General features: G+C 44.2%; 1 protein-coding gene across 1 annotated transcript in view; it reads right to left on the bottom strand.

Moving 5' to 3' along the window:
- The window catches only part of VWF (von Willebrand factor), a 176714-nt gene that overhangs the window by 108815 nt on the left and 47768 nt on the right, over nt 1-20131 (bottom strand). Inside the window, exons 14-18 of the mRNA XM_026679287.2 lie at nt 13909-14104; nt 10723-10938; nt 4818-5058; nt 1020-1114; nt 342-502 (exon numbers count right to left, since the gene is read on the bottom strand). Of these exons, the coding sequence (XP_026535072.2) occupies nt 342-502; nt 1020-1114; nt 4818-5058; nt 10723-10938; nt 13909-14104 (909 nt within the window). The remainder of the gene's footprint in view (nt 1-341; nt 503-1019; nt 1115-4817; nt 5059-10722; nt 10939-13908; nt 14105-20131) is intronic.

The following is a 20131-nucleotide window of genomic DNA, read 5'->3' as shown; positions in this document are numbered from 1 at the left end:
ATTCGCGTGCTTTCAAACTGTTAGACGGGCAGGAGCTGAGGCAAGAATGGGAGCTCACCCATTGTAAAAACTCAGGTCTCGAATCCTGGCTGTCAGTTTTCTGGGTGAAGCGGAGCGTCTTTAACCACTGAGCCATTGCACCCCTTGTATTCAACGACCAGTTCGGCGAACCGGATGTAAATTTAACACCCGGTTCGCCCGAACCGTCCTGAACCAGCTGAATCCCTTCCCCTGCCCTCAGATCCCTGCTGGATAGGAGGGACATATAAAGGCTAGAAGAATAAGCAGGTTGCCTTGATGGTTCTTCCACACGTTTTCTTGAAGAACCTCAACTTTCTTACCCATCCAGTCGGGCAAAGGCAACCCGAGATGCATCCATGACTGACGCAGCCCAGATCATAATTCTGACAGCTCTTCATACATTCCACTCCTTTCACTCTTGGGTCATTTGCCGGACAGACAAACATGGTCATCGGATGCTTGCAGGAGACACTCCGCTTTGCTTTAAGGAAAGAAAGAAAGGCACGGTCAGTCCAAGAGAAATTCTTGCAAAGGTATAGAAGGGTCCAACAATGTTACAGCAAGATGACTGCAGTGGCAAATACGCAATTGCACTGCTGATACCCTGTTTCCTTGTTAATACAACCTACCCTGAAAGTAAGTCCTAGCTTGATTTTTACACGTGCACCCAATATAAGCCCTACCCCCAAAATAAGCCCTAATTAAGATCCCGCCCACTCCAAAGTGCACAGGTAAAAACTAAGCTAGGGTAGGGATGTGGGGGTGAAACTGCCCTACTACTTACCTTTGGACAATTGTAGCCAGGCCTCACACACCTCGACACCTGCCTTGCTGGCTGGCAAGGCTTTTCTGAAAGCCTCTGTAGCTGATAAGAAAGTTCCGGATCGATCCAGAGTTCTGTTATTGGCTGCAAAGGCTTTCAGGAAAGCCTTGCTGGCCGCAGAAGGACAGAGAGAGAAACAAAAAAATAGATGGCACATATCAAAAAGCAAATTTACCTCTGGCGGAGCGATGAGTTTGGAAGAGAACATCTGGAATGAAACTTCCTGGAAGTCTTTGCGAGCTGCAGTGCATGATGCCATTTTCACAATAGCTGGAAAGAGAAAGAAGCAGAAGGCTTTTTAAAATAATGGCCCTGCCTTCCTTAACCACCATGGGCTTTCCTGGTTGACCTCTGGGGTCAGTGACCTCCAGCTCTCAAGCGTGCAAGCTGCCAGTTCTAGAGGCCAAAACATATTTTGCAGAAATGCTGGGAAAATGCTGGCATGGGACAGCAGAACATTTTCCGAGTAGTAAGACAACAGTCTAATGGAGGAACCACCAAGAACACTCCCCACCAACCTGGACAGGGCAAGCCACTAGCATATAAACAGAGAGCAAGCCCTGCTCCCTTCTAGAAACTGATGATGTTACTTAGTTTGGTAACGAAACGTCTGCAAGAAAACAACCACGCTCAGAGAGCAGCAAACCACACTTCAAGCCTGAGATAAAAATATTCTCTTCTAGTGAACACAGAATATAGAATAACAGAGTTGGAAGAGTCCAAACCCCTGCTAGAGCAGGAGATCCTATACAATTCGAGTCAAATGGTTGTCCTGTCTCTTCTTAAAAGCCTCCAGTGATGGAGCACATCACAACTTCTGAGGGCAAGCCATTCCACGGGTTGATTGCTCTCACTGTTCGGAAGTTTCTCCTTAGTTTCAGGTGGCTTCTCTCCTTGATTAGTTTCCATCCATCATTTCTGATCTTGCCTTTTGGTGCTTTGGAAAATAGGTTGACCCCACCTCATCCTTGTAGGAACTGCTCAAATGAAATGGTGCTATATGTCACCCCTAGTCCTTCTTTTCATTCATTAGTCATCATTATCATCATTTATTGACCCCCATAATCCCCTGTGGGGTGGAGTCTGGGCAACTGAATGGAACTAGCAGAGCATTTACTGGCCAGATGCCCTTCCTATTGCCAATGCGGTTTTTGTTTTTCCCCAGCAAGTCTAATCTCAGTATGCCCAGAGAGTGAAATATCTGCCTCTACCTAGGATCGAACTCACAGCCTCCTGATTGTGAGGCAGGAGCCCCACCTCTAGGCCACCGCACCACTCTACGACATTCCTTCATTAGTGGCGGTGACATAATCTGATCTGGCACATTTTGTAAGTTTTGAGTAATGACTTTATATCGATTTTCCCCGTTGGTCCATGTCAACATTGGGTCTAGGAAACTTGCTTGAGAGAACTTTATCCACAGGCACCTTTAATGAATTGCTGGAGGGAACTGCCTGCACTTCCCTGGGGAGTGATGTAAAGCTAATTGCAATTAATTAATGTGAGGATGACGAAACACCTCATTCTTCTTTGTCTGACATTTTTGGATTCCGCTGGTTTTCATCCAACAGCATGAATCAATGCAGCAAGAAGGAAGGGCTCAGGGGTGGGCTTCAAAAATTTTAGCCAAGGGTTCTCTGCCCAGTGGCTAGGTGGGCGTGGCCATGCTGGGCATGGCCATAGTGGGCGTGGCCTAGTCAGCCTCCTGCACCATGGTGGTGGTGGGGGGTGCTTTTGCTCTTCCCGGGCTCCAGAGGCTTTTCTTGAACCTCCAAGAGGGGGAAAATGGCCTCCCCGGACTCCGGAGGCTCTCTGGAATCTGGAAATGGGCCCATTTCCAGCCTTCTCGAACTTCCAGGAGGCCCGTTTTTTGCCCTCCCCGAGCCTTGCACTTACCTGCATTCAAAATGGGCCCCATGGGGACTCCTGGGAGGGGAGGGGAGTGGCGGACGGGGCCATCCAAGAGTGGGATTTGGGGGTTCTCCAAACCGCACAGAATCTCAGCTAGCAGCTCTCCCAAACCCCTGCGAACCCCCAGCAGCCCCACCCCTGGAAGGGCTGCTATGAACAATTGCAAAGAGGACCGAACATGTTGAAGGCTCCAGAACTGGGTCCCTTTTCACTCTTGGCCGTTCTGGAGATGGCTTATTCTGCAATCAAGCTTCCATTTCTTAAACGTACTAAGGGAAAATATCAAGGCCTTGTATTTGGAAACTGTGCAGGACTCTGAAAGAGATTTTACTTCTCGTAGAACTGCTAATCACTTAAGGGTGATTAGAACCTACAGATTGGTTCAATAGAGGCGAGTCAAAATATAGCTATTGGGCTACAAGCTCTTGGCTTTGAAGGGACCTTGGAAATCTTCTAGTCCACTTTTCAAACCGGAGAACCTGTACTATTCTGGACAAATGGCTGCCCAATCTCTTTTGAAAAACCTCCAATGGTGGAGCTTTTTCAAAAAGCAGCTGGACTTTGTTGTTTTCTTTGAAGACATTTCGCTTCTCATCCAAGAAGCTTCTTCGGTTCTGACTGAATGGTGGAGAGTGGAAGGGTTTCTAGTCTTTGCAGCCATCTGGTCATTAGCACTCTCTCTGAGAGTTGTGGAGGCCGGTTGGAGATTAATCTGTGCACTCCGGGTCACCTGAATAATGCAAAAGAGTTTGGGGCACCTTTGGGACAACCATGAGCTGGATGACTGAGAATCTCCATAGACCTCCAGTGATGGAGCAGCCGCAATGTCTGAAGGCAAGCCATCCCGCTGATTAATTGTTCTCGCTGTCAGGAAATTTCTCCTTCGTTCTGCCTCTCTCCTTGATTAGTTTCCACCCATTGCTTCCTGTCCTGCCTTTAGGTGCTTTCGAGAATAGGTTGACCCCCCTCTTCTTTGCGACGGCCCCTCAAACATTGGAAGGCTGCTATCATGTCACTCCTAGTCTTTCCCTTTGCTAGATTAGACATACCCAGTTCCGGCAACCACTCATCATATATTTTGAGAATCAATATATATATAATCAAAATTGGATGAAAGGCAGGGGTAGGCAGTTGGGGGTTCGTAAGGGTTCGGGAGAGCCCCTGGATAAGATTCTGTGCAGTTTGGACAACCCCCAAATCCCACTCCTGGCCGACCCCATCCACCCCGCCCCTCCCACCAAGGGCAAGATGCAAATACTGTAAGGAGTGACTAGGCTGTGTGGGGGCGGGGGAGAACGCAGTCAGCAAGGTTGCGCATGCACGCGATGTCACGCATGCGCAATAAGGACTGACTGAGCAGGGAGAGGAGGGGCAGGCAGAGAGGGGGCGGGGCCAGCCAGGGGCGCGATTTGCCAGTTCTCCAAACTGTGCAGAATGATAACAACCGGTTCTACTGTACCGGTCCGAACTGGTAGAATCCCACCCCTGCCTCCCAGAAGTCCCCACAGGGCCCATTTTGGATGCAGGTAAGTGCAGGGCATGTGCAAAGGCTCAGGAAGGGCAACAAATGGGCCACCCGCAAGTTCTGGAAGGTTGGGAATGGGCCCATTTCCGACTTGCAGAGGGCCTCCGGAGCCCAGGGAGGTATTTATTTTTTATTTATTTATTTATTTATTTGATTTGCCAATTGTTTACAAGATAATAAGTATAAGTGTATACATAGTTGTGAATACATGAAATGGGTACATATAAGAAAAATAAAAGAAGAATAAGAGAAACAATAGGACAGGGACGGTAGGCACGTTGGTGCGCTTATGCACGCCCCCTACAGTAGGTCATTTTCACTCTCCTGGAGACTCAAGGAAAGCCTCCAGAGTCCAGGGAGGGCAAAAACGCCCCCTCCCACACACCATGATGCAGGAGGCTGACACACCCACCCAGCAACCCGGCAGAGAACCCTTGGCTAAAATTTTTGAAGCCCACCACTGACGAAGGGGATTAAGATTTGATACTTCTCCATGTGAATTCATATGTGAGATGAGACCCAGGTTCCAACACTTACCACATGGTGTGGTGATCCGAGAAGACATCGTCTGGCTGGAAGATCTCCCCATCGTAGTAGCAAGAGCACTGGGATCTGGGCACACAATCCCCCTGCTGATCGAGGTACATCCCAAAGGGACAAAAGCAACCCTCAGTACAAAATTCACGGCAATCTGTGTCAGGCTGGGCAAGAGATCGGCAGGTCTGGTTGCAGGGACTTCCACACTGTTGGTAAAGTTGGCCTTCTGGACAACTCATGGCTGTAAAACAATTATATATATTTTTAAAAAATGGGTCGGAGAATGTTTGGAGTAGTTACTCAGTCGATTCATCAAAACCTCCTCTGGTGAACTTATTCTAGGATTCCCGGATGAAAAGAATGTACCAATAACTTTCTTTGAAAGGAGGAATTCTTTAGATGCTTGGAAGAATGAAGTGGCTTGGTAAAAGGGGCATTGCTTTTAAGGAGAGAGATTCACATGATACAAGTAGTCCTTGACTTACGACCAGGGGTAGGCTATTACGGGTTCGCATAGGTTCGGGCAATCCTCTAGCTAAGATTCTGCAAACAGTTCAGCAAACCTGCAAATCCCACCCCTGACTGGCCCCGCCCACACTGCCCTGCCCCTCCCAGGAGTGTCCACTTTGGATGCTACGTAAGTGCGAAGACACAGGGAGGGTGAAAAATGCCCCCTCAGACAACTGGTTCTCTAGAACCAGTCGGACCAGGTTGAATCCCACTCCTGGGTTTTGGGCTACGATTCATGGCTATTTCCCCCCCTGCCACTCACATCTTTCTGAAATTGTTCAAAACCAATTAAATGTCCTCAACAACGTCCATCTGAGATGTAAAACACTAGATGAACTTAGTGTTAGTATGTCTACAATTTACAGTCTCATCAAACTCAGTCTTAACTCTAGAGGGCAGCAATTGCAACTGTATGCTTTTTTCACAAAACAGCTGCCCCAAAACCTGACAGCATCGAGATAGAAGTTTTGAGGAGAAAGGAGTTTATGTTCACTGGGATTTCATATTCATATGTATTGGCTTTAAAAAATACTTCCTAGCACGCGCAGGGAGATAAAACTGAATGCTAAAAGAAAACTGGATATCTTCTTCCTCCGTCTACTTGTTGTTTCAATTGTTCTATGAGGTCCTAGAAAGAGTGCAAAGAAGAGCAAGAAAGATGGTAAGAGGTTGGAAGCAGGTGTCGGATGCTGGGGGTTCGCAGGGGTTCAGGAGAGCCCCTAAGCTAAGATCCTGTGCAGTTTGGAGAACCCCCAAATCCCACTCCTGGCTGGCCCCTCCCAAACCACCCCACCCCTCCCAGGAGTCCCCACGTGGCCAGTTTTGGATGCAGGTAAGTGCAGGGACCACGTGGAGGCTCGGGGAGGGTGAAAAATGGGCCTCCCTGAAGTTTGGGAAGGCTGGAAACAGGCCCGTTTCCAGCCTACAGAGGGCCTCCGGACCCTGGGGAGGCCATTTTCACCATCCCGGAGGCTCAAGGAAAGCCTCCGGAGCCCGGGGAGGGCAACCCCCCCCTCCGCCGTGGTGCAGGAGGCCAACTAGGCCACGCCCACTCAGCAAAACTAGGAGAGAACTGGCTGCTACAATTTTTGAAGCGCACCTCTGGTTGGAAGCCTAAATATAATATTGTTGAATACTAAAGGAACTATGTATGTTCCGCCTAACGAAGAGAAGGCTTAGGGGTGACCTCATAGCTGCCTTCCAGCATTTGAGGTGCTATCACAGAGAAGAGAGGATTGACTTATTCTCCAAAACACTTGGATGGAAGCCATGGATGGAAGCTCCTCCAAGGGAGATCCAACCCGCATATCGGAAGAAATTTCCTGATCGTGAGAATGATTCATCACTAGAACGGCTTGCCTCCCAGAGTTGCTGACGCTCCATCACTGAAGGTTTTTTAAGAAGAGATTGGAGAAACATTTGTCTACAATGGCACAGGGCCTCCTGCTTAAGCAGAAGCTTGGACTAGTAGACTCCCAAGGTCCCTCCCAACTCTGTTTCTGGGAGTTGGGCATCTGTTAAACAAAGCAGCAACCCACTTCATCATCTGAGAATGCCTGTACTGGAGCCAGAGGCATTCTTGAAATGAGAGAGGATGCTTTCCGAATGCCAGCACCCCACTTTTCTTGGATAATTAAAATAATTGGCTTAAATGTTAGCATTCAGCTGGGGGCGGGGAACATATGGAGCCCACAGAGGAAGGACACCAGCTGGAGAACCCAATCCCACATCAGTTGATCCTAACGATGAAGCCTGTAAGAAAACCTGAGAGAGGTGGGTTGTAAGCCCCCCCACCCCCACACCAGATCTGGTCACTGAAAGTGAGTGGGCAGCCATGTAAAGTCTCTTAAATGAATCAGTAACGAACCACAAAAGGCCAACCTTCTGGTTTTATTCCATTGGCTTCAGGAAGTAAATCTCTCTCTCTCCAAGAAAGTTGTCAACATTTGAAGATAGATAGATAGATAGATAGATAGATAGATAGATAGATAGATAGATAGATAGATAGATAGATAGATAGATAGATAGATAGATAGATAGATAGATAGATAGATAGATAGATAGATAGATAGATAGATAGATAGATAGATAGATAGATAGATAGATAGATAGATAGATAGATATAAATAGAGATAGAGATAGATGGCTAAACAGAGATAGAGAGAGAGAGAGAGAGAGAGAGAGAGAGAGAGAGAGAGAGAGAGAGAGAGAGAGAGAAATGGTAGATACACACACACACACACACCAATTCCAATCTCCATCTACTTATTCATTGGAGAGGGCAACGTTTTACCCCACTCTGGTGGGAGGTACTTGCAGTCTCAAAACTGCCGTGAAGTTTTGATGGGTGTTATTGTGAGGAAAGAGTATCTTTACTTAAAGGAGACCTGATGAGCTCCACCATGGAGAGAAGCAGCATCACCAGAAGATGAATTATGAAAAAGCCGGAGTTAAATTACAGCAATTGCCATCCAAGTATCTTTGATCCACTCCCTGTTTTTCTTCCCTTCTCTTACCGCTGAACGTTGTGTAGTGCTATGAAGTTCAGAATAACAATAATAATAAAAAAAAACACTCAATAAAAGCATAAATAATAGAAGAGAACAGAAAGCACATTACTGGTAGCATCACACCCTGCTTCTAGGCTTATAGATTTTGAAAGCAGTCCATTAAAAAAAAATAACAGCCACCCCCTAAACCTCAGTATAAAATGAGAAAGCTTTATTATGGTTTAATACTTCTCGGTAAAACGTGATCCACTCAGGCAATTCTGCCAGGAACTTTAAGTCATCCAGGCTTTATTATTTCAGGAGGGGACAGTTGCAGAGGTGGGTATTCAGCAGGTTCTGACCAGTTCTGGAGAACCGGTAGTGGACATTTTGAGTAGTTTGGAGAACTGGCAAATCCCAATCCACCTCTGACTGGCCCCACCAGCCCCATCTCTTCTCTGCCTCCCATTGAGTCCAGCTGATTGGCTGGGTCTCCTTTGATTGCCCTGCACAGGAGAATGGAGCTGGAAAGCAGGTTAGTGGGGTGAGGAGGGAATGAGATTTTGCAATAACCTTCCCCCAGGAGTGGGGAGGGAATGGAGATTTTACAGTATCCTTCCCCTGCCACACCCACCAAGCCACGCCCACCAAGCCACATCACGCCCACCAAGCCACGCCCACAGAACCGGTAGTTAAAAAAAAATTGAATCCCACCACCAACTGTCAACCTCAGAGGCTTCCCAGACCCCCTTCCTTACAGTTGGGCTCAGGGGCAGTGATGTTCAACATGTCATGTTTTGCAGCTAGTAAATAGCAATAAAATGTGTTTTTAATGTTGCGCGACCCAATGGTTCCAGCAACTTTTAAGACTGAAAACAGTTGGTGAGGGTTTCATTGGTGGAGGTTTTCAGAAAAAAAGATTGGACAACCATTTGTCTGAGATGATATGATGATTCCTGATTTGGGCTGGGAGTGAGACTAGGCCCCTTGACAACTCTATGAATCTGGGTGGATGGATGGATGGATGGATGGATGGATGGATGGGAAGGATAGATGGATAGATAGGATGGAGGGGTAGATGGACAGGGAGGCAGACAAACATGCAGATAGATATCTCTCTGAGATGGATGGATGGATGGATGGATGGATGGGAAAGGAGTGGTAAATAGGATGGAGGATAAAGGGATAAATGGACAAGTAGACAGACAGATGTCTATCTGAGATGAATGGATGGATGGATGGATGGATTAGAGGGAAGAGGGAGGGAGGGAGGGATGGGGAGATAGATGGGTGGAAGGGTGAGAGGGAGAGACGGAGAGAGGTGATAGAATGGAGAATGGAAAGATAGATAGACAGATAGATAAAGAGTAGACAGACACCTATCTGGGATGGATGGATGGATGGATGGATAGATAGATAGATAGATAGATAGATAGATAGATGATAGATAGATAGATAGATAGATGATAGATAGATAAATGATAGATGATAGATAGATAGATAGATAGATAGATAGATAGATAGATAGATAGATAGACAGACAGATAGATAGATAGATAGATAGATAGATAGATAGAGCAATGATAGAGCGTTGATAGAGAGATAGAGAGAAAGAGAAAGACAGATAGATAGATGGATAGATAGATAGATAGCCTCCTTGATCCAAATCTTGTCTTCCACCTGAGGTGAATGAGAAACATTCCAGTGCTACGCATTCACACAACTTCACCATACATTAGAATAGAATAGAATAGAATAGAATAGAATAGAATAGAATAGAATAGAATAGAATAGAATAGAATAGGGTAGGGTAGGGTAGGGTAGGGTAGGGTAGGGTAGGGTAGGGTAGGGTAGGGTAGGGTAGAGTAGAGTAGAGTAGAGTAGAGTAGAGTAGAATAAGAATAAGAATAAGAATAAGAATAGAATAGAATAGAATAGAATAGAATAGAATAGAATAGAATAGAATAGAATATATGGAATGGAATAGAAAATATGGAATGGAGTGGAGTGGAGTAGAGTAGAATAGAATAGCATATATGGATTGGATTGGAATGGAATGGAATAGAATAGAATAGAAAATATGGAATGGAATGGAATGGAAGAATAGAATGGGATAGAATGGAATAGAATAGAATAGAATAGAATAGAATAGAATAGAATAGAATAGAATAGAATAGAAAATATGGAATGGAGTGGAGTGGAGTGGAGTAGAGTAGAATAGAATAGCATATATGGATTGGATTGGAATGGAATGGAATAGAATAGAATAGAAAATATGGAATGGAATGGAATGGAAGAATAGAATAGAATAGAATAGAATAGAATAGAATAGAATAGAATAGAATAGAAAATATGGAATGGAATGGCATAGAATAGAATAGAAAATATGGAATGGAATGGAATAGAATAGAATAGAATAGAATAAAATATATGGAATGGAATGGAATGGAATGGATTGGAATGGATTGGAATGGATTGGAATAGAATAGAATAGAATAGAATAGAATAGAATAGAATAGAATAGAATAGAATAGAATAGAATAGAATAGAAAATATGGAATGGAATGGAATGGAATGGCATAGAATAGAATAGAAAATATGGAATGGAATGGAATAGAATAAAATATATGGAATAGAATAGAATAGAATAGAATAGAATAGAATAGAATAGAATAGAATAGAATAGAATAAGAATAAGAATAAGAATAAGAATAAGAATAGAATAGAATAGAATAGAATAGAATAGAATAGAATAGAATAGAATAGAATAGAATAGAATTTTTTATTGGCCAAGTGTGATTGGACACACAAGGAATTTGTCTTCGGTGCATAAGCTCTCAGTGTACATAGTAACACAGACACAGACCTGAGTTTAGGGAGTGCAAGTTTGGGCAAGAGCCACCTACCACAAAATTCTGGCTTCCTCCAGTTGACGACCACTCCTTTCCGGGCGCAAGCCATGGCGTAGGCCGAGACCGCCATGCACAAGCAGTCTTTCCCATCCGAACAGGAGCAGACGTCATAGCGGCAGTTCTTGAGGTAGGGGGAAGGGCTGACCTCATGGTGGCAAGGCTCGAACAGGGGTGACAGCAGGAGCGAGCAGGAACTCTCAGCATACCGGGCTGCAAGGGAAACAGGTTCAACCGAGGACCAGAAGAGAAGAATGAATGGCAAATCGTCACAATCATGTTCTGTTTGGGTGTGGAGGGCTTAGCAGTAGTCCTTGACTTACGACCACAGCTTATGGAGCCCAACATTGATGTTGCCAAGTGAGAAATTTGTTAAGCAAAGTTTTACCCCATTTTATGAACTTTTCTGGCCATGATGGTTAAGTGAGCCGCTGCAATTCTTAAACTAATAACACGGTCGTTAAGTGAATCTGGTTGCTTGTCAGAAGGTCGCAAAGGGGGATCATGTCACTGCAACTGTCATAAATGTGAGTTGGTTGTCAAGCATCCCAATATAAATCGCATGACCCTGGGGATGCTGCAACGGTCCCTAAGTGTGAAAAACGGTCGCAAGTCAGGTTTTTCAGCGCCGTTGTAATCTTCAAACAGTCACTAAAAGAACTGTTGTAGGTCGAGGACCACCTGTTGACCCTTTGATCAGCACAAACAACCAAATTGTTGGGAGCAAGAGGCTGATTCTGTAAACTGCTTAGAGGGGGCTGTAAAGCACTGTAAAGAGGTATATAAGTCTAAGTGCTATTGCAATTATGAGCCACGGTGGTGCAGTGGTTAGAGTGCAGTACTGCAGGCTACTTTTGCTGCCTGCTGGCTGCCTACAATTTTGTTGTGGTTCGCCGGCAGCAGGTGCAGATGGCTGAGGTCTTGGATAGCAAGGACTCAGATGAGGGGCCTGCGTGTGATGCAGGGATGGGGCCAGGACCATCAGGGAGTGGAGTTCTGCCTTCGAAGATTGTGGAGTCTGGCAGCAGTGATGAAGAGGTCCCCGAGGAGCCTGTGCCCTGTGCGTGTCCGTGCAGGGCTGCTCAAAGGAAAGAGCAGCTGCAGCAGCAAAGGCGACTCAGGAGTAAAGCTGCAAGGTGATGGCCCCTCCCCTAAGAGATAAAAGCTAGCTGAGAGACTGAAGTTCTTTGCAGGAAGCAAATAAGTTTTTGCACTCAAGCCTTGTGGACATTCAGACTCTCTTAGTTTGTGTTTGGAGACTCTGTTTGAAATAGTTCTTGGCAACTTTATCTAGTGTTCTTGGCATCTTTGCACAACCTTGGCAAGGCTCGTTCTTATCAGAGACAATTAGTTAGAAACAGCCTTTTAACCATGACAGAACGGAATTTGTAAATAATCATTAAAAGGTTTTGCTGTTACCTCCATTTTGTGTTTGTTTCCTTGGAACAAGGTTTGGATCAGAACAAATTTGGCAGTTCAAATCTCACCAGGTTTAGGGTTGACTCAGCCTTCCATCCTTCCCAGGTGGGTAAAATGAGGACCAAATTGTTGGGGGCAATATGCTGACACTGTAAACCGCTTAGAGAGGGCTGCAAAGCACTATAAAGCGGTATATAAGTCTAAGTGCTATTGCTATTCACTTGCTCTGCAACTCCTCACCACCTCCATTTGCTAGAGAAGGACTCACTCCCATATTCCCTGCTGACATCTCTCTTGGCTTCCTACTACATCTTTCAATGCTGAGTATTTAACTGTCCAAAAAAGGAAGCCACCTGGCACAGGGACCCTTCTTTACCTATGTACCTTCCTGCAATGGGGCAGATAATTGCAGGCAGAGAAACAGAATCAGGAAATCTCTTGCTAAGTGTTTTTAACGGTGCGCGTTGGGGAGAGGAAAGGAATGTCCTTTCATCTTTTTGCTGTGTATGTAGCCTTGGGTAAGCCTGCCAAAGCAACGTTCCTAAGGTGGGCACAGCCAGAAAAAAAAAAAGGAAGGCGTTGGATATTATTCCTTATGCATTTAATTATGTCCTAACTTTGCTAAAAGCTAAAACCCAGCACAAAACCAGAACCCTGATTTAATGCATGGAAGGGAGTGGACTCTTGTCCCTAAAAGCTTCCTTAAGAGAATTGTGTCTGCCTTTAATGTGGACAAAAGTTTTTCCTGGATTAAAATAACACACTGATATTTTTTATTATCATAGCCCACAAGGGCTCTGGTGTAAGCACACTCTGATGACCTGTGGCGTGGCACAAAGGCAACATAGTCAGATAATCAGTAGGAGTCCCTTTATTAGCTCCAACTTTGCCCCCAATGTCCTGTTTACTTTCTGGGCTGGAGCAAAACTCTCCCAGGAACAGCCTTTGGCTGCAGAGAATCAAGTCCGAAACATGATCAACAAAAACTGTAACTATAAGTCCAGTCAAGGCAAGATTAGATAATTAGTTCGGCAGGGCAGGAGCAAGAATTCCAGATGTGAAGGCACGGCAATAACTCAACATGTTTGGGAAGACACTAGGAACACAGATAACCAAAGTCAACACAAGGTAAAGTCACGTTTGATCCCAGCAGCTGCCGCACTAAGCTTGCATCTCTTTTAAACTCTCATTCCCAGATGTGGCTAATGAAGAGAATCAGGGCCCTTTCCTCCCCCGTAAGCCATACAACCAACATTGTTCTCTTCTCCATTTCTCCCTGCATGCCCTAGGATGAAGACGGCCTGGGTCTTCCTGTGAACCCCCTCTCCCTTGTTCTACCTCTTCCCTGCTCTGCCCAGCCGGACTTTGCCCTTCCCCAGTTTCCTCCACAGCCAACGAAGCCACATTCCCACTCCCTGTCAGCTGTTTGTCTTCCTCCTCGGATTCAGACTCCAACAGCGGCATGACACACACCTACCTAGGGGTGGGATTCCACCGGTTTGGACCAGTTCAGGCGAACCGGTAGTTCCAGTGATCATTTGGCCCTGCCCACCTGCCCCTGCCCTGGTCTGTCCTTTATTTCTGTATTTTGCAGGTCAGCTGATTCACGAGGCACAGCCGATTGCCCTGCCTTCGCTGTTTTACTCACTGGGGCTGCAGTAGAAGGTAAATATTAGGGCTGAAACTGGGCAGTTTTCGAACACTTGTGTGTACACGCTCACCAAACTGTTTGTTACACTGGTTGAATCCCACCACTGCACCTACCTAAACGGGGATTCAAGTTACAGGAATTGCTGTCTTGTTTTTGCAAATCTTCACAGTCTCCCTTCAGCTTCCAAGAATTTCCGAAGTCCTCCACGAGGGTTTCCACCAGCCCAGAAGGGGTGAGGAAATCATCTCCTTGATTGCCATTGTAGTTGCCGCACAGACCACACATTTGTTCAGTGTATTCTGAAGATAACTAGACAAAGAACAAAAATATATAGCTTATTTTTCTTGCAGGAGGTTGAGAAACAACAACAACAAAAATAGCATACACAACTGGAAAACTAACGAAAATAAAATAGCATACCCAAGTGGAAACATCCATTAAACATGCCTGGAGTTAATAATCACATTTATTTGATGTACAGGTAAGCCTCGATTTACATCCATAACTGAACCCAAAATTTATGTTGCTAAGTGAATCAGTTGTTAAGTGAGTTTTGCCCGTTTTATGACCTTTCTTGCCATCATTGTTAAGAGAATCCCTGCCGGTGTTAAGTTAGTAACCCGGTTGTTAAGTGAATCTGGCTTCTCTGTTGACTTTCTTTCTCAGAAATTCACAGAAGGGGATCACGTGACTTGCAACCGTCATAAGTATGAGTCAGTTGCCAAGCGTCCAAATTTTGATCACGTGACCTTGGGGATGCTGTGATGGTCGTAAGTGCATAAAACTAAGTCACTTGTTCACTAAGTGCCGGTGTTAACTTCGAACTGTCACTAAATGAACTGTTGTATGTCGAGGACTACCTGTACTGGTAGTCCTTGTTTTGAAGTAAGACTGCTTCTTACATCAAATCATCTCTTAAGAGCAAGGATCTTCAAACTTGGCCACTTTAAGATGTGTACACTTCAACTCCCAGAATTCCTGAGCTAACATGACTGGAGGAGGAATTCTGGGAGTTGAAGTCCACAAGTCTTCAAGCTGTCAAGTTTGAAGACCCCTGGTATAATGTAATGTAAAATAAATAGTGCCCCTGGTGGCTCAATGAGGTACTGTAGACTTTTAGTCAATATAATGAAATCTGTAGGACAGAGGTCTCCAAACTTGGCCACTTTGACTTTGTGGGCTTCAACTCCCAGAATTCCTGAGCTAACATGACTGGAGGAGGAATTCTGGGAGTTGAAGCCCACAAGTCTTAAAGCTCTCAAGTTTGAAGACCCCTGCTTAAGAGGCTCACAATAAAACAGATGCATATTCAGGGGGGCGGGTGGCTGGGGTTTGCAGGGTTCGTGAGAGCCCCTAGTCCCCACGCAGCCTGTTTTGGGTGCAGTTAAGTGCAGGATGTACATGGGGGCGGGAGGGGAAAATGGCCCGGAACTTTGGAAAGCCGGAAAGGCGGCCTTTCTGGCTTCCAAGCCTCGGCGGGGGCCGTTTTCACCACCGGGGCTCAGAACCCAGCCTCCCGCCCCCCCCCCCCCCCCCCCCCCCTTTTGCAGGAGGCGACAACCCGCCACCATGGCCACCACCCAGCACCAGGCGGAACCCATTCTAAAAGCCCACCCCTGTGCATATTCCATAATAAAAGGACATTGAACACAGTAATGATTAATTTGGGCTTCTGGGAGGAGGGGGGAAAGGAAAAACATTTCTTTCCTTTCCAGTAAGGTGACCAACATTTTTACAATGAAAAGGAGGACACAAATAAATTGAAGAAAAAAAAGCCACTTGCATGTGGCACGCTCTCAAAACAATTCTCCTGTGTGGAGCGCATGCCTTGATGGATCGTCATGTCAAATACAAATACGTCACATCACACACAACGGATTGGCTCGGCATCAATCAAATACGGAGATTTACAGATTAGTCTTCAAATATCCAAAAGGAGGACATGTAGGAGGACACTTTTCGAGAGAGGACAGAACTTACAAAAGGAGGACTGTCCTCCCTAAAGGAAGACAGTTGGTCACCTTACTTTCCAGGGTCCTGGAAGAAAAAGTGAATTTTCTACAGCTACCTAAAACAGTGATTGTTTTGGTGAGAGAGGAGAGCGAGAAGACCACTGTGAAGCACAAACAACACCACAAAGAAGTCTTCCCATGGTTAGTTGTACATTCGACAACCTTCCCTCGTGTTCCTCCCCAATCATTCTTCTATTCTATTGCTTGGACCCAACAAGCAGTATTATTGCATTGTTTGAAAGCCAAAACTACACATACCATCTCATTACTTACTCCTAAAACTGAAAATATGATAGTAGAAACACAAATTTTTCCTGTCTGCTGATGCCACAGTGGCAGGCGGGGTATCATAAATTCAGGGTCATATTCTTTTAGGGTAAACACAATTTAAAAAAAAAAGCTTACGGAAGGATTCATATTTTGCCCTCAGCTGTTGACCAACCTATAACATTTAAAGAACGGTTGCTGGAACTGGATATGTCTAGTCTAATGGAAAGAAGGACTAGGGGTGACATGATAGCAGTCTTCCAATATCTCAGGGGCTGCCCCAAAGAAGAGGCAGTCAAGCTATTCTCCAAAGCACCTAAGGGCAGGACAAGGAGCAATGGGTGGAAACTAACCAAGGAGAGAAGCAACTTAGAAACAAGGAGAAATTTCCTGACAGTTAGAACAATTCACCAGTGGAACAACTTGCCACTAGAAGTTGTGAATTCTCCAACACTGGATGTTTTTAAGAAGAGATTGGTCTGAAGTGGTGTAGGGTTTCCTGCCCAAGCAGAGGGTTGGGCTAGAAGACCTACAAGGACCCTTCCAACTCTGTTATTATTATAAACTTTTATTCATTAAACATGAAACTCAGTCAACTGAACATTTAAAAAGGGATCACAAATATCATCATCATCATCATCATCATCATCATCATCATCATATCATCATCAAATCTTTGGTGAGATTCACAGCCTTTGGGACTGGTTGGTAGCTCAAAACCTCGAGTCCTAACCAAGGACCTAGGAACTGTTCAGGTAGCGTCGGAGGATAGAAGCTGTTCCAAGTAGGATGGTCTTTTTTTAGAATCGGGGTATTCAAGTCTGATAAATTCAGGATTTCCAAATAGTGAGGCAGCCCTTTAGGTATTGCTCCAAGGATTCCAGTTACAATTGGGATAACACACAATTTCTTTTTCCAAAGTCGCTCAACTTCAATTTGTAAGTACTGATATTTTGTGATTTTTTTTTCTTGCTGAGTGTCTGCAATTCGTGCATCACCAGGTATTGCAATGTCAATGAACCAACCCATTTCTTCTCAACTATTGCTATGTCAGGTGTGTTGTGGGCCAAATGCCTGTCTGTCTGAATTCTGAAGTCCCACAAGATCTTGGCTTTTTCATTTTCCAGAACCTTTTAAACCTGATGTTCCCGGTAGTTGTTACCATACTCAAATCCAAACTTTTGGCATAGTTTCCAGTGAAGAATTGTTGTTGTTGTTGTTGTTGTTGTTGTTGTTGTTGTTGTTGTTGTTGTTGTTGTTATTATTATTATTATTGTTATTATTGTTATTATTATTATTATTATTATTATTATTATTATTGTTGTTGTTGTTGTTATTGTTATTGTTATTATTGCTCAACTCCCACTGAACTCAACGGTCTCACTGCTGAGGAAACATGCAAAGGAATGCACTATTTGGTTCATTCTTTTAGGCTTATATGTTATTTTATCTGTAAGCAGTCTGCTCAATTTAGACAAATTGACCTCTAAGCAGACAAAAGTGCATAAGTATGGACTGCAGCCATTCTGGCCAAATGTAGACTTTCAAAAAAAATTTCTACAAGGTAGTTAATATTTTTATATTAGCACTAAATACCTGTATATTGCAGTTACCAGCTATGAGAAAAGAGAGACAAGGCCTATTTATTAAATGATGACACAACGGGGCAAAATAAAGGATTTCTGAGATTTTTAGAAACTTCTATATTTTAAAATATTTTTTAAAAAATTGGCATTTCAGTGTATTTGTTGAAAATGGTGTTTGACTATTTAAAGTTTAAAAGGCCATGGAGGGAAAATATGCCATTGTTTAGGAATGTAGCAGGAAACTCAGATTATGCAACATTTATCATAAAACGTCTGTTGTGTTCATTGGGAATGATTCACTTCCCCCAATTGTCCAGAATATTTGGAACCACCTCCTGTTGTACGTGGGTTCTAAATTATTTTTAATGCTCCGGGGCAACGAACCACTGATGTTTAAGAAACAGAAACGTTTGAAAAAGAAAATAGGGGGAAATTAGAAGGTGAATTGGAAATATAGCTAGTTCTTGATGTCTATGGATATTCTCAGTCATCCAGGTCAGGGGTCTCCAACCTTGGCAACTTCAAGACTTGTGGACTTCAACTCCCAGAGTTCCTCAGCCAGCAAAGCTGGCTGAGGAATTCTGGGAGTTGAAGTCCACAAGTCTTAAAGTTGCCAAGGTTGGGGACCCCTGATCCAGGTCATAGTTATTCCAAAGGTGCTTTTTTTTTAAAAGAGGCAACTGGACTTCCTTCTTTTTCTTGGCAGACATTTAGTTTCCCATCCAAGAAGCTTCTTCAGCTCTGACTGGATGGTGGGGGAATGGAAGGATTGATACTCCTTGCAGACTGCTGGTCATTTGCATTCTTTTTAGAGAACCGTTGAGGCCACCTGGAGGTTATCTGTGTCCTCAGGGCAAATAGAGTCACCTGAGTAGAAAAATGGATGTGGAGCCTTCTTGGAACAATTGAAAGGACTGTGTTGTAGATTGGTGGTAGATGATGTTGTATCCCTCCTCCTGTGTGGAGAGAAAGCTGTTCAATTTTGACCTAGATGACCTCTTTGACCCCTCTTTCAAACAAGAGGCCCCCTCTGTCCAAAATGTGGATTTTGATGCCTTCAAAAGAGTGGGCTTTTGTCTTTTAAATGCAGATGGACTGCTGAATTTTGTCTTCAGCTGTCTGCAAGAAGTATAAATCCTTCTATTCTCTACCATCCAGTCAGAGCTGAAGAAGCTTCTTGGATGAGAAGCGAAACATCTTCAAAGAAAAACCAGAAAGTCCAGTTGCCTCTTGAAAAAGCACCTTTGGGACAGGTAGTCCTTGACTTAGGTCTACAATCCAGCCCAAAATTTCTGCTGCTTATCGAGACTATTGTTAAGTGAAATACAAGCCAATTGCCAAAGCCCCAATTTTGATCACATGACCCTAGGGATGCTGTATCAGTCACAAGTGCGAAGATCTTAAGTCACTTTTTTTCAGTACCATCATAACTTTGAACAGTTGCTGAATGAATTGTCATAAGTTGAGGGCTACCTGCAGAGGTGGGTCTTCAGCAGGTTCTGACCAGTTCTGGAGAACCGGTAGCAGAAATTTGGAGTGGTTCGGAGAACCGGCAAATCCCACCTCTGACACGCCCCACCCCCATCTATTCTCTGCCTCCCAGATAATATATCTTCCTGGAGAAGGAAATGACATAAACAAGAATATTTTATATTTGCCTTCATTCTTAAGAATGTTTTGCTCGTAATTTCATGAAAAGAAAATATAAGAAGAGGAGAGATAGGGAAAAAAGGAGCAGTGTAGAATTTCACTATTATTTGGTTTTCTTTAAAGAGACAAATCTACATGCAGCAATAGCTATGCATGATGTACTTCAGGGAAAGCAGTTGGCTGATGAAGTTTGAGAAATGCTAAAAATACTTTGCTTGAGATTCTTCAAGTCTTGTGTCCTGGGTAAGTATTTTATGATGAATTGTTAGAACTCATTCACTGGATTGTTTTCTTGCAGGAAAAAATGTGTTGCTTTTATTTAAAGTTATAATTATGCACCTTATAGGAGTATATGTCTTACAAAGAGCAGTTGCAGGAACTGGGTATGTCTAGTTTAATGAAAAGAAGGACTACGGGTGACATGAGAGCAGTATTCTAATATCTGATAGAGGTGCCTCCAAGAAGAAAGGAGGTCAACCTTATCCAAAGCACAAGAAGGCAAGTCAAGAAGCAATGGATGGAAACTAATCAAGGAGAGAAGCAACCTAGAATTAAGGAGAAATTTCCTGATAGTCAGAACAATCAATCAGTGGAACAACTTGCCTCCAGAAGTTGTGAATGCTCCAACACTGGAGGTTTTAAGAAGAGATTGGTCAAGCATTTGTCTGAAATGGTATAAGTTTCCTGCTTGTGCAAGGGGTTGGACAAGAAGACCTCCAGGGTCCCTTCCAACTCTGTTATTGTTTTATAAGTGCATATAATATAATACAGCATTACACCATCTTGCCAGTTATTCTTTTACCTCATTCCTCATCCACAAT

The sequence above is a fragment of the Notechis scutatus genome, chromosome 6, assembly GCF_049901735.1.
Source record: "Notechis scutatus isolate UNSWTSFEM ecotype Mainland chromosome 6, rNotScu1.2, whole genome shotgun sequence".
NCBI lineage: Eukaryota > Metazoa > Chordata > Lepidosauria > Squamata > Elapidae > Notechis > Notechis scutatus.
Note: the sequence above shows the minus strand (reverse complement) of the source record. Positions and strands in the feature narration are given on the sequence as shown.